The sequence below is a fragment of the Haplochromis burtoni genome, unplaced genomic scaffold (assembly GCF_018398535.1).
Source record: "Haplochromis burtoni strain Fernald_Lab_line unplaced genomic scaffold, NCSU_Asbu1 Contig_362, whole genome shotgun sequence".
NCBI lineage: Eukaryota > Metazoa > Chordata > Actinopteri > Cichliformes > Cichlidae > Haplochromis > Haplochromis burtoni.
Genome location: NW_024582723.1, coordinates 547,601 through 561,150, shown reverse-complemented (window position 1 = coordinate 561,150; position 13,550 = coordinate 547,601). Strand labels below are relative to the sequence as shown.

The 13,550-nt window shown below is 40.7% G+C and overlaps 1 protein-coding gene across 2 annotated transcripts in view; it reads left to right on the top strand.

The window, feature by feature from the left end:
- Positions 1-13,550, top strand: part of LOC102313714 (MAGUK p55 subfamily member 7) — a 30,814-nt gene that overhangs the window by 1,894 nt on the left and 15,370 nt on the right. The window contains exons 4-13 of one of the 2 annotated variants that reach the window (XM_005943224.2): positions 534-611; positions 1,916-1,996; positions 6,692-6,826; positions 8,633-8,714; positions 8,860-8,945; positions 10,087-10,164; positions 10,823-11,019; positions 11,124-11,182; positions 11,335-11,346; positions 11,586-11,639. In XM_005943224.2, coding sequence (XP_005943286.1) covers positions 534-611; positions 1,916-1,996; positions 6,692-6,826; positions 8,633-8,714; positions 8,860-8,945; positions 10,087-10,164; positions 10,823-11,019; positions 11,124-11,182; positions 11,335-11,346; positions 11,586-11,639 — 862 coding nt within the window. The remainder of the gene's footprint in view (positions 1-533; positions 612-1,915; positions 1,997-6,691; positions 6,827-8,632; positions 8,715-8,859; positions 8,946-10,086; positions 10,165-10,822; positions 11,020-11,123; positions 11,183-11,334; positions 11,347-11,585; positions 11,640-13,550) is intronic. The other variant, XM_005943225.2, reaches the window with a different exon arrangement.

Here is a 13,550-nt window from a genome sequence, read left to right as displayed (position 1 = left end):
CACACACACACACACACACACACACACACACACACACACACACACACACAAATTCGATGCTGAGTTTAACTAATTTAATTACATGTAAACTTTCCATGAAATGTTGTTACATAAATAAAATCTGGTCGGGGGCTGTTCTGGAAGTGATTCAGGGCAACAGGAGTCTCATGGTGGCCTTAGTTCAGCAGTTGCTCTTAATCATTTTTTCCCTTAAAGGCGTCAGCATTTACAGGATTTAACTGTAAAAAGAACGGTGTCCTGTATTTTTTTACAGCAAGTGCAACAGTGTACTATATTTTCCACCAGTCTCAAAAACAATAAAACCATATCACAGATTCACTACAGCTGTGTGCTGTATTAAAGGTTTATATTTAAAGTACTTTGGGATTTTTTAAATTTCTTTAAATCTATATTAGTAGCCAGTTGTTTTCACAGCAGTAGTATTAGTAGTTATTGATAAGTAACTAGTAATAGTTAAAGTTCCCCTTTACTGCAGAGAAAAGCTCTTGCATGATCCTCTCCTTACTTGCCAGGTTCACGAGCAACTGAAGCGTTTTGAGAAGCGAAGCCCCGTCCCCGTCCAGGAGCACGCGGCGAATCTGGCCTCAAGTGTAAGTGACCGTCTCCAAACATCTTTTGCAGATAGACACACTGCCGAGGATGACAGCTTGACAGAAGAGGGAACAGTTCTGGGGGGAGGTTATCTCACCAATGGTCTTCTCTCACTTTCCTGTCACAAAGAGGATTTCTTCTTATGTGTGCTCAATTATGAAATGTTGTCTCAAGCGCTGTCACCTTAGATATCATCGTTTGAAAAGGCTGTTTTAAAGGAGTTTTTCTTTCTTAACTCATGAGCCAAGAGTTAGATCATTGAAGACTGAGCACCAAGCGGGAGCCGCGGAAATCATTCCATCTAATGTTTCAGGAAAACAGTTAATTTCAGATTTAGGCTGACGTGACAGACAGATGTGCGTCATCCTCACTCCTGTTACCATCCCGTCTTTCTTTCATTTTCATCCATCCCCATGACTAATTTGTATATTTCGATTAACCCCCACCTTTATTTCTGATTTCACCACCTTTGTCCTGGACAATGTCCAAATTGAATTTTTTTTAACCCTTTTCCCTTCCATATATTCTTCTCTCCACCCCTAAACATTCCCTCCCTTCCATTATCTTTACCTCTCCACCCCTTTTCTTGTTCTCTTTTCCTTCCATTTCTTCTTTTTTTCATATCCATATACTGTAATATCTGCCATGTTTCCATTCTGTCTCTCTGCTACACTCCCCCACTTCAGCTCCCTCCCTTCAGTCCCCTTGCTTCAGATTCAGTACGACAGCCACTCTCTGCCTGGCTTAAATCATCAGGACCTACTGCAAGGGCCAAACCGAGGTTCTGTTTCCCCTCAGAGAGGCTTCTGTTTGCTCACAGTGGAAACTAATGACCTTCATGCATTGTGTCTCTGGAGTGTGCCTCGACATCTTGAAGCAGTAGAAGTCATTACAGTAATATGCCTGACAAGACGGGCGACTGCACACAGTCACTCGCCGCCTCTCCACTTGCTGCCGACGGTCAAGGCTGCTCTGTTTTAGCTGTCACCACAGCTGTCGTGTAGCCTTGAACATTCAGAAGTGTTCTCTTTTTTTTCCGACAGTGACTCGAGACGCAAAGCTAAAACAGGAAACAGACAAATGGCTCACACCAGGATGAGAAAACTCCCCGTGAGGCAAACAGGGTTTTAGGAAAGTGTCTGAAATGACGACAGCACTGACGTTGTGTCCGGCAGATATAAATTTCATGAACCTTTTATGCGTTTTTGCTTGTTTCCCTACCTGAAAACGTCACAAAAGCCTTAACATAAAAAGAGTACCTCTAATTATAAACATCCGACCTCTCCCTTCTTCCCTGTTCCAGTTGGCAGAGGAGCTCATATACCAGGGTTGGAGGGAGGAAGTCAAAGAGCTGCTTGCCCTCATTTCCAAACCCCACTTTCAGGTAAAAATATTTCCTTCCACAGTGACATGTTACTGTAACTTCACATGTGTCAAGCTAAAGCTTCCCCTCTCCTGGGCCAGTTATATAGCATTTTTAGCAAAGGGAATTTATATACATATATATATAAAAAAAAAAAAAAAAAAACATATATATATATATATATATATATATATATATATATATATATATATATATATATATATATATATATTACCTTTGCTAAAAATATATATAATATATATACAGAGGTAAAGCGTGTCATCAACATGTTGATCCCATATTTTTTATTTTCAGCAGAACACAGAAAACACAGCAGAGATAATGCACCATTTTAAGAAAAATATTAGCTCAATTTGATTTTGATGGAAGCAATGTGTCTCAAAAAGGTTTCCCAGGGACAAGTTTACCACTGTGAAACACTTCATCTTCTTTTAACTACAGTCTGTAAATACCTGGGAACTGAGGAGACAAGCTGCTGGGTTTTTGCGAGGGGAATGCTGTCCCATTCCTGTCTGATAGTGATAATATTCTAGCATTGTCTTGGATGAGAGTATATGTTGTTCTAAAACCTTTCAGCATTCATGGTGCAAGCTTCCAATTCCATACCAGAGATGCAGGCTTTTGAACTGAGAGCTGATAACAAGCCAGATAGTCCCTCTCCTCTGTAGTCCAGAAGAATTTTGAACCGTCTGACCACAGAAAGGTTTTCCTCTTTTCTTCGGTCCTTTTCAAAAGTACCCGATAGAGCTTTAACCTGCATTTATGGATGGCATAGTGAACTGTGTTTACAGGCAATGATTTCTGAAGCATTCTGAGCCCATGCAATGCCTGTATATAAAATGTCATTGTATCTACTCTGGTCAACAGCATCCACGCTTCGTACTGATGTCCACAATTCCATTTATATTTCTCTCACAATCCAGGAGCACCTCCAGAATTATTTCATATGGGGGGCACTTAAAATATTGGGGTGGCACACTAAAAACAGAATTTCCAGTTTTGTTATGCTGTTGGGAAATATAGGTTACTTGAAAAATATGGCAAAAAAAGAGGGGGGAAAATAATTATATGCCTAGTTAATTTCCAGCTATTAAAGTTGAGCGGTGGCCAGTGGCCCCCCTGACCCCTCTTGGTGCGCCCCTGTCACAATCAAAAAAACAAACAAAATCATTTCACTAGTACATATGACATCCATCTCGGACCTTCTTTTAACAAGGTGTACAAGAACTTAAAGTTAACTAGCACAATTTTACCGTGTACACCTTGTAAAACTAGCAGTAGAAAAATTAAAGAGCTTAAAAAATCTGCCGCGTTATCGTTCTCTCTTGTCCCTCCCACTCACCACTTCCTGTTCTTCTAAATCACAGAGGAGGAGACTACTCAGCAATGATTATTTTAATAGAAACGCTTTAGCGAAATTTATCAGTAGACTTTTAAATTACCTTGAAGGTAGTAGTAGTATAAGGTAACTCCCAACTCTTGGGGGCGATCATGGCTCAAGAGTTGGGAGTTCGCCTTGTAATCAGAAGGTTGCCGGTTTGAGCCCCGGCTTGGACAGTCTCGGTCGTTGTGTCCTTGGGTAAGACACTTCACCCGTTGCCTACTGGTGGTGGTCAGAGGGCCCGGTGGCGCCAGTGTTTGGCAGCCTCGCCTCTGTCAGTGTCCCACAGGGTGGCTGTGGCTACGATGTAGCTTGCCATCACCAGTGTGTGAATGTGTGGATGACAGGTTGTGTAAAGTGCTTTGGGGTCCTTAGGGACTAGTAAAGCGCTATACAAATACAGGCCATTTACCATTTATAAGTGTACACAAACATAAAATAAATAAAAGGAAAACAGACAGAAATCAATATATGATCCCACGTGCTTCTGGTGTTGTCATTTTGATAGTTTAAACATTTCTTATGTTTTCTACGCTATATTGTAAAAAAAATCATTGCAATCTGTTTTATTTACATTTATTTACGTTTTACATGGCATTCTGACTTTTTCAGAATTGGTTAAAGGCCTGTAACACTATGCCAGTGCACATTCAGCAGTCAGCCAGTATATAAGCTGGTGAAGAGCTGCTCTGTCAGTGAGTGGGACAGCTTTGAATGGTTTGCCTGAGGATGAGATGAGATAAGATGAGTCTTTAAGCAACCAGTAAGTAGCAAGTGTTTGCCTGTAGCAGAAGTGTTTTCCCTTTGACTTGGTTAAACATCTCCTTTACTTTTCAGGATATTTTAGCTTGTGGTCCTTTTGTTTGGCTGAAATAGCACTGCAGCAGACTCTGTGAGTCGAGTCCTTAATGAAATATTATTTTCTCACAACTCACTCTATTTGGCTTTTTCCTTTCCTGGTTATACTAATGTTAGTCCCCTCATCTCCTAGCCAGGCACTTAGCGAACAGCATGAAAGGTGTGTATAGTGGTGGATGTGGCTTCTAATATGCAGTGCTTTGAGTATAAAAGTGCTATATACGGTAAGTAAAGCTCCATTTTTAGGATGCATTGTAAAGAATTTCATGTGGTATGGACGTCTGTGATTTGCAGTGAGCCATCAGGAGCCCAGCCACTGGACCTGTTTTAATACTTCCTGGTTTGTCTTGCTCTAAAGCTCTAAAGCTGCAATTGTTGCAAATGTCGTAACAAGAGACAAGATTTCATATTTACCCAGCACACCCAATATGAAACATGGAAATCTTTAGCTGCTGATGACTTTACACTTTGCTGCTGAGAGATAGATCAGAAAATCAATACTGCCCTCATGCCTGTCTTTTAACAGCCAGTTAGCTTAGCTTAGCAAGAAGGCAAAGAGTGATCTAATTGGAGATGCAGCTAACTTGTTTTATTAGAAAAAACCGACACAAAAAATAGAACAAATATTCATTAGAATAGTTTCTTATTTTTCCCCGTTTACAGTTTTTATCTTATGTTAGCAATTCACAGCTTCTTGCTATTTTCAAGAGCGATAGAAAAGAGGCTTCAGTCTTATCTAAGTATTCAAGGAACTGACTCTTTTTGCTAAACACAAACATTACTTGAACTGCGAAAGGGTGCATGTTTCTTCCACAAGGATTTTCAGATATGATGATGAAATATGAGATATGAGACGAAATGAAAAAGCAGCCAAAAAAACGTGTTGCTTTGTTCACTTCTGTCTCAGCTCTCCAGCACCAAAAATTCAATGGCAACAATGAAAAGTAATTGTGTACTTCTCAGTAATTTTTTCCAAGATAGTTGACATTAAAATTGTAGCTGACAGCTCAATCTCCGTTCATGCTACAAGCACACATATACATTAAACGACTTACAGTATATGTTTCCTACAATCCACTCTTATATGAGTCACTCTAAGTGGCGAATTAATCTGACCGTAAAGTTCATTTAAACTGATTACACCTCATCATTCTGCAGCTGAGAGGTGCTGACATCTATTAACCACACTAGCACTGAAGCTAATCTACTCCCGAGTTATGTTTATTAGTGTGCACTCATATAGTGGTCCACACTCTTCAAACGCACAGTTCCTTCTTTCGGATCTGCTGACAGTCATTTTTCAGATGCACATACACATACACGTAGCATACGTACACAGCGCATATGGTTTTCCAGTGAACTGCAGAAGTTGTGGCTTTTCCTAATGAGGAGCAGAAGCCAGCCGACAACTAACAGGTTTGTTTGAACAGCCCTAATGACCTGTTTGTTCTTGGCCACAGTGCACGGGCTCGCACATACTTATAAGAGACACTGGGTATAATATCCTGTAAATGAATGTTTGTTTTTTTAAAACCTGTCTGTGAAAGTGGCCAGAGACACGTTGCTCACTCATTGGCAGCTTTTGAGCAGAGTAACTGTTGATGGATATGCGGATAACAAGTAGACTAACTGACAGATGGATTGGCTGATTATTAAAATTAAGTTGATGAGCACATGTTCCCCCCCTCTTCTCATTCTTTCATATTACAGTAAATGACCTTCTTGTTTGGAACTGCATTTTGCACAGGCTCGCAGAGAGAGGGATTAACATTTATGCTGTGTGTTGCTTTTCAGCAAACAAAACCGGGGATTTCACACTGCCAAAGCAACCATATCAAAAATAATTTAAATGAACTGCCTGGGTATTGATAGCAAGTCAAAGATCTATTCGCTGGGAAGTGATCCTTTATAAGATGCGCGATGTTTGAGCTGAGCCAGATGGCTGCAGGCAGAGTCAGTGTTAGTGATGAGGGGGAGCTGCTTTCAGGTGGCCCACAGGCTGGTGGTACATTCCAAACTAAATCAGGCTGATATTCCAGGAGGAAACTGCTGCCTCTGGATTAGATAAGTGTATTCGGGGCGAAGCTTGGCTGTCAACCTTTCTAAGACTACGCTTTACCTAACAGATGATCTAAACGTGTAAGCTGGTGACATTAGGGACACTGGGGATAGTGGGGACAGCAGTTCTACTGCCTACCTAAATTCAAACTGGACAAGTTTTCCAATGACACCTCCAGCATTTGTGCACAGGCTGAATCTGACAGCAGCTTGACAGCCTGCATGCCTCATTATGTTCAGAGTATGTATGGCCTGGGACACTTACAGAGGAGTATTTCTTTTCGGTGCATGTCAGATTGATTGGACTCAGCCCAGTGTATTTCCAAGATCCCAGAATGCAAAGTGACATAACTCAAAGCTGAACACCATCTTGACTGTTTTTTCTATTCCTTTTGCAGAGTCTCCTGCATGTCCATGACGCTGTAGCTCAGAGAGACTTTGAGCCTGTTCTGCCACCCATACCTGATGACGCACTGGAGGACGAGGAGGATTCGGTCAAAATTGTCAGTTTGGTCAAAACCAAAGAGCCTCTGGTCAGTACAGTCTGCTCAAAGGTCCGGTTTTAAAAAAGAAACCGACAGAGAGAGAGCCACGATGCAGCGGTTATGTGAATCTTCATTTAACTCTTAGCAGCGAAACAAATAAACACATTTGATACAACTAATTTCCAGTGACAGAGGCCAGAGGCCGGTTACAAAAACGTCATGCCGAGAAAATGAATTCCTTCTGTCTGTGCTGCGTGCCAGCTTGTCTCTAATACGGCCTGCCTGGTCTCAGACCTCACGCAAAACATAGAGAAATGCAAACATTTAGGTCAAAGCTACCATGTAACAAGGCGACTGTGCCTAAAAATGCGCAATTTGTCCAGCCACATTAACTGACACACACGGACAATCCAGCGCAATGAGCACATCTAATAGGTTGAAGTTTTCTCCAGGGACTGAATTCATGCTGTGTTGCTGAACAGCGTGACTGCTAAAGCGGCGTATGCCAAGGTGTAGCGGGACGAAAGCCTTTGACAGGATCACATTTGCCTCTAGGCTGAAACATAAGGCAGCTTTCCTCAGCTCAAAATTTACAGAGTCAATTCTTCCACATCTCTTTTGCCATATATCTGCAGAGACGAGCGGCACGGTTCCAGCATTGTTGTGCAGATGTGTATGGTGTGCAAAACTTGTGTGTATAAACAGCAAAAAAAAAAAAACCCCTCTTAATGGCATTTTAAAGCTGTTCTGCTCGTTTAGAATGATTGTTACTGATGAAGATCAACTAGTTTCGAGGTCTTTAATCAAAGCTTATTTTCTCGATCATATCGGAATGATTCCCCGTATTCAACATTCAGCCATTGTCAGGTTTTTTTTTTTTTGATATTTCCTGGATCAAGTGAAACGGGGCAGGAAACCAGTAAAACTACAAAGCGTGCATACCTCTGCCAATGCCACAAATCCTCTAAATTTGTTATTATAATCAGTTTTTTCAGTTGCTTCTGGATCAAAATCTCCATAAAGTCAGTGATTGATAGCAGTGGGGTTCATATGGCAGGGTTTTCCCCCATTCAAGTACGCCCAGTAGTTTATTAGAAAATAGAAGAAATGTCCTCAAATGCAAAGTGAAAATTTCTTTTGAAAAATCCTGGATCTACATCACAAAACCAGGCTTTTCTATTATTTCGTATTGTTGCTTTACTTTCCAACAGATGTCAGTGAATTCTAATGGCAGCTTTCTGAGATATCTCACTAAGCAAAAGACAAACAAACAGCGCAGAAATCCCAGCGATGGGTTTAATTTAAATATGTTTTCAGGATAAATATGAATGTAATTTACTTAATGACGGACATTTTTGCTTTTGTGTGTGTGTGTACTCCTGTGTTGGTGATTGAGCTTCCAAAAGGCTCTTCGGACCAATAATGGAGAACATACTTTTGTATTGATCCCAAAATTAGATTGGAAGGGGACTGACCTTTTTCTGACATAGCCTCTTTGATCAATCCAACATGTTTTCCAGACAACAGGGTTACACCCGAGCATGAGCTGATTGTAGTCAGCTACATAAGATGCTCTTTCCATTGCGATTTGCTCCACATCAATAACATCTGTTGAAAATAATGCTGATTTGAATAACCTTTTCCAGCGCTTTGTGTGTTACATGAAGGCAGCCGCCTAAATGGGCCTGTCTTGATACAAATAACCTTCCTTGGAATCAGGGGACTTTAAATAAGAAGCTTGTCTAGGCCCTAATAAATTCAACATGTTACTTTCACTCGCCATCGTTTGACCTCTTTGCCTCTCTGCATCTGCTCGTATGCTTGTCCATTCATTCACTAATCACTGTCCTTAAGGGAGCAACAGTTAAGAGGGATACATCCACCGGGGCTATTGTTGTGGCGAGGATCATGAGAGGAGGCGCAGCTGACAAAAGCGGTAAGCTGATAGACTCTTGATTGCAAATATGCTTTCTTTCATCCTCGCTTACATTAGGTTGCAGAAATGCTGTGATTGTACATTTCCATGTTTTAAAGAAAAGCATGAGGTACAGGTTTCCATATTAATCTCCAATGCTTTGAAGGCCTCATCCATGAAGGCGATGAGCTGAAAGAGGTGAATGGAGTCCCACTAGAGCACAGGAAGCCAAAGGAAATCCTTCCTCTGCTGGTTAGTCTCACATGTTTTTTCTCATTAAGCCACCAAAACCAATAAACCTTTCCACTTTACTTAAACTTTCACTTCTGTAAAAAAATTATTGTTTACCTAATTACAATATTTCTGTAAGGTTGACCACATTTTTTGGTTTTGAACAGATTACAGTAGCGTGTTACTTGCCTAACACAAGGCTGGGTTTGTGAACTGGAACTCTTTGCTCTGTTAGCCAAATGTGTTAACACCTGCGCTATCAAATGAAGAGGACTCGGCTGACAGTTAGCTAAAACATCATGTGCCATCATCCTGCCATTCCGGCCAGTTCAACAGCCCACTAAAAAGCAGATAATCTTATGGGGTCCAACCAAACTCAAATATTCAGTCTAATGAAAATACAAGCGATCATGATGTAAATCTTTGAAAATTTGATTCCAAAAACATAAACAACACAGGCTATTTGCAATAAATTGCTACCCAGTCATGTGCAAAGTGTTAAGGCCAACTTGTGACACCTAATTCAATACAAGAGCAATAAATTTAGGTTAGAGTAAAGAGCAATATCACAAGCTAACCACTTTTTTTTTAAACTTTTCTTTAAGGTAAAATTTTGTAGGATCAAGGCTAGAAGTATATTGTAACATGTAATGAAAAAAATCTGAGTAGCCATAACTCTATAAATCTTACTTAAGGTAAAAACATGAGAAAAAACGGAGAAAACATCAAATGCTATCACATCATGCTGCTAATATTTTGATTTCTCTCAGACTGTTTACAGTCTTCATCGGAGGCTCTATCTTCAAATCCATTTTTTCCTACTTTCAATTTAAAGTGAGATTTATTTGTCAGTAAAAAAACAAACCAAAAACAAAATGTTTATCTGTTGCTACTTTGAGCAATAGCTAGCTTAGCTTAACAGCTAGAAATGATGTAGCTAGCTAAAATAATACAAAAGTACTTTGGTGATTGTGCAAGCCTAAAAAATAAAGAAGTATGCCAATAATCAAGGTTTAAAAATGCATATTTATTTAATGTTTTAATTTATTGTTTAAAATTTTCACAGATCTAGGCAATTTGTTCCCCTTGTTTCGACTGTTTTGTGTAAAAATATGAAAGCGGTACCTCATACTGTTGCTTTCATGCCACTGTGTTTGTGCAGGCTCGCTCTAAGGATGAAGTCAGGTTCAAAATTATTCCTGCATACTCCAGGGAAGAAATGTCAACAACTAAGCAAAAGGTACAAAGAACATTAACCATAACACTCATGCTAGCGTGCGTTGTGCATGGACATTAGCATGCGATGCGGCTGCATGGAGAAAACTGTCCACCTGGTTTCAGTAAAAAAATGTATGAAATCAGCAATATCTCGTGTGTTGGGTTATATTTTGTGTTTCTGCCACAATGCTGTCACTGCTGCTGCAGGGTTCTCAAGAAGTAAGCACAGATCAGACCGTCAAGGATAAGACGCTAACGTCATTACAACTTACAGCTTTTTATCATTTAAACGTTTAAACTGTACTGACTCAATTTAACATCAACAATGAATCCCTACCTTATGTGGAAAAATTCAAGTTCAACAATCTTAGCTAGAACTAATTGTAGGCCATCTTCACCACACAGAGTGTATGTCCACGCTGGAAACTGTTAGAGCAGCTAGAGAGCATTTGCAATGGATTAAGACAAATTATTTTCAGTGATTGTGGTCATTTCTCAAAACTGACACCGACATATGCGAAGAAACACCAGCGCAGTCCATTGCCAGGATACAGAAGTTCGTGAAGCTGCTGTGGAAAAACAGAAATGTGAATAAATAAATGAAAAAAGGCATTGTGTGTTTTCCTTTCACCAGTTTGTCTGCTTGAAGGCTGTATAATGTCATAGTTTTCTTTCCTCAGCTGTTTGTGCGAGCTCTGTTTGACTATGATCCCAATCAAGATCCTAGCATTCCATGCAAGGACGCTGCACTCACCTTTAAAAGGGGTGACGTCCTCCAGATTGTTAGCATGGAGGATGACACCTGGTGGCAGGCCTGTCACCTCGAGGACAGCAACGGTGGAGCTGGGCTCATCCCCTCGAAGGAGCTGCATGAAAGGTCTTTTTCCTGCTTTTAAGTCACTTGACTTTAAAACTCTGAATGGACACACCTATCCTGCTTTCATTCTGCCTTCCTTTTTTTTTTTTTTTGGCTTACTACAGAAGAGTCGCTCTACAGCGACCCAAAGCTCTGTTCCAGCCTCAAAGAGTCAAGCCACCAGGTGATGCACCCCTTTGGCCCATAAATTCACCACACCTGAAAAGTATAAAACGTTTTCTATTAAGCTATTGAAGGTCATGGTTAATGGTCAGGGTGACCCCGGCCACCCTCCTCTTGTACTAACTTCAATTGTTTTGTCCACATGCGTCATAGAGGAGGGGGAAGGTACTGTCAGTTACCATTTGTTTTCGAAACCTTACCTTCAGAATAATTGTCATGATGTAATGAGTATGTTTTGGGTTTTGGTTTGGGGTTTTCTGTTTGTACCTAAGATGTAACATCTAAAACCAAACTGGCCGACTCGAGCGTGCTTTACCTTTTAATTTCGAAGATTAAAGCTTTGTTAATGGTTGTTAATGGTTCTCCTTTTTTATCTGTGATTTCCTTTCTCCTCTCTCTTCCAGTTTTTCCAGTCACGGAGGATGCAGACTATAGAGCTATAACAGGGATCCATGTTGGTAAGATGTTTGACTTGTCCCACTCAAATCCCACTAATGGAAAAGGGGCCAGACTGCTACTCCAAAATATAACTCAGGGGCATTTCAACCTGAACGATCACAAAAACACACATATTTAAACTCTGTAATAAAAACCAAAAAAGGAGACCCTAGTTGTATTTTGCCGTACAAACCAGTTCATTTGGTGATGTAGTTCTGTGGTTTGTAGATTTAGAGGAAAGGAATATAACAGCAAATGTGGTTTCAGCTGCACAGTTTATCCCATTTGTCTTGATCTCATGGATTGGAAATAATGTCTTGTGTGTATTTGCATGTGTGCATGTGAGCAGTGCAGGATGTTCATATGGGGAAGTGCACTTGTGGCTGATTGTAAAAAGGCTCCTTTCGTCTGTAAAAGGAAAGGTAATTACAGATATTGCACAATATCAATTCAAAGAGTCGTGTACAGTTAATAATGTGCATTTCATCTTATCTGAGGCCAGATTCCACCTGAGGACAGAGCTTCAGACTCTTTATTTTGCATGTACATCCTTAGTGCTGCATGCATCAAGATCCTGCATGCATCAATCAGAGAAGCAGCTGAGGTATTTTGGTAGGTAGGCAGGTGGGTCTGTCTGACTGCAGAGAGATTCTATTACAACAGTACTGTGTTGCAACTTTGAAATATGTAGTCATACAACTTACTAAAGAGCTTTGTAAAGGGTGTTAGTAGAGTACTGTGTATCCATTTAACTCGAGTCTGACTGCGTGTGTGTATGTCATGGCAAAATAATGATCCATGGCACATTTTCTTGAACCGATTCTGTCACAAAGGCAGTGAGTAAAGCTTATTTTGAAACAACTATTATAAAGTGGCATCACGGTTAGCACTGATGACTCACAGCAAGAAGGTCCGGGGGTTCAAATCCAGTCTGTGTGGTGTTTACTGTGCATGTTCTCCCCAGTGTGTGCATGGGTTCTCTTCAGGTACTCTGGCTTCTTATAAGCAGAAGAAATATAAGCAGTCAAGAGGAATATATACAAAACAATAGTAAGGGGGTTGGCTGTAGCTCAGGTGGTAGAGCCAGTCACCTACTAACTGGAAGGTTCGATCCCAGTCTGCATGCCAAATATCCTTGGGCGGGATACTAACCCCATGCTGCTCCCCGATGCATCCATCGAAGTATGAATGTGTGTGAATGTTAGATAGAAAGCACTTAGAAACAGCAGAGAAAAAAGTGCTTGTAGGTAGATGAGGCTAGTTGTGTAAAGCTCTTTGATGCTCAGATACAGTGGCTTGCAAAAGTATTCGGCCCCCTTGAACTTTTCCACATTTTGTCACATTACAGCCACAAACATGAATCAATTTTATTGGAATTCCACGTGAAAGACCAACACAAAGTGGTGCACACGTGAGAAGTGGAACGAAAATCTTACATGATTCCAAACATTTTTTATGAATAAATAACTGCAAAGTGGGGTGTGCGTAATTATTCAGCCCCCTGAGTCAATACTTTGTAGAACCACCTTTTGCTGCAATTACAGCTGCCAGTCTTTTAGGGTATGTCTCTACCAGCTTTGCACATCTAGAGACTGAATTTCTTTCCCATTCTTCTTTGCAAAACAGCTCCACAACTGCCCTATGACGGCCTCAGAGGTTGTCTAAGAGAATATTGGGAGCAACAACACCATGAAGTCCAAAGAACACACCAGACAGGTCAGGGATAAAGCTATTGAGAAATTTAAAGCAGGCTTAGGCTACAAAAAAGATTTCCCAAGCCTTGAACATCCCACGGAGTACTGTTCAAGCCATCATTCAGAAATGGAAGGAGTATGGCACAACTGTAAACCTACCAAGACAAGGCCGTCCACCTAAACTCACAGGCCGAACAAGGAGATCGCTGATCAGAAATGCAGCCAAGAGGCCCATGG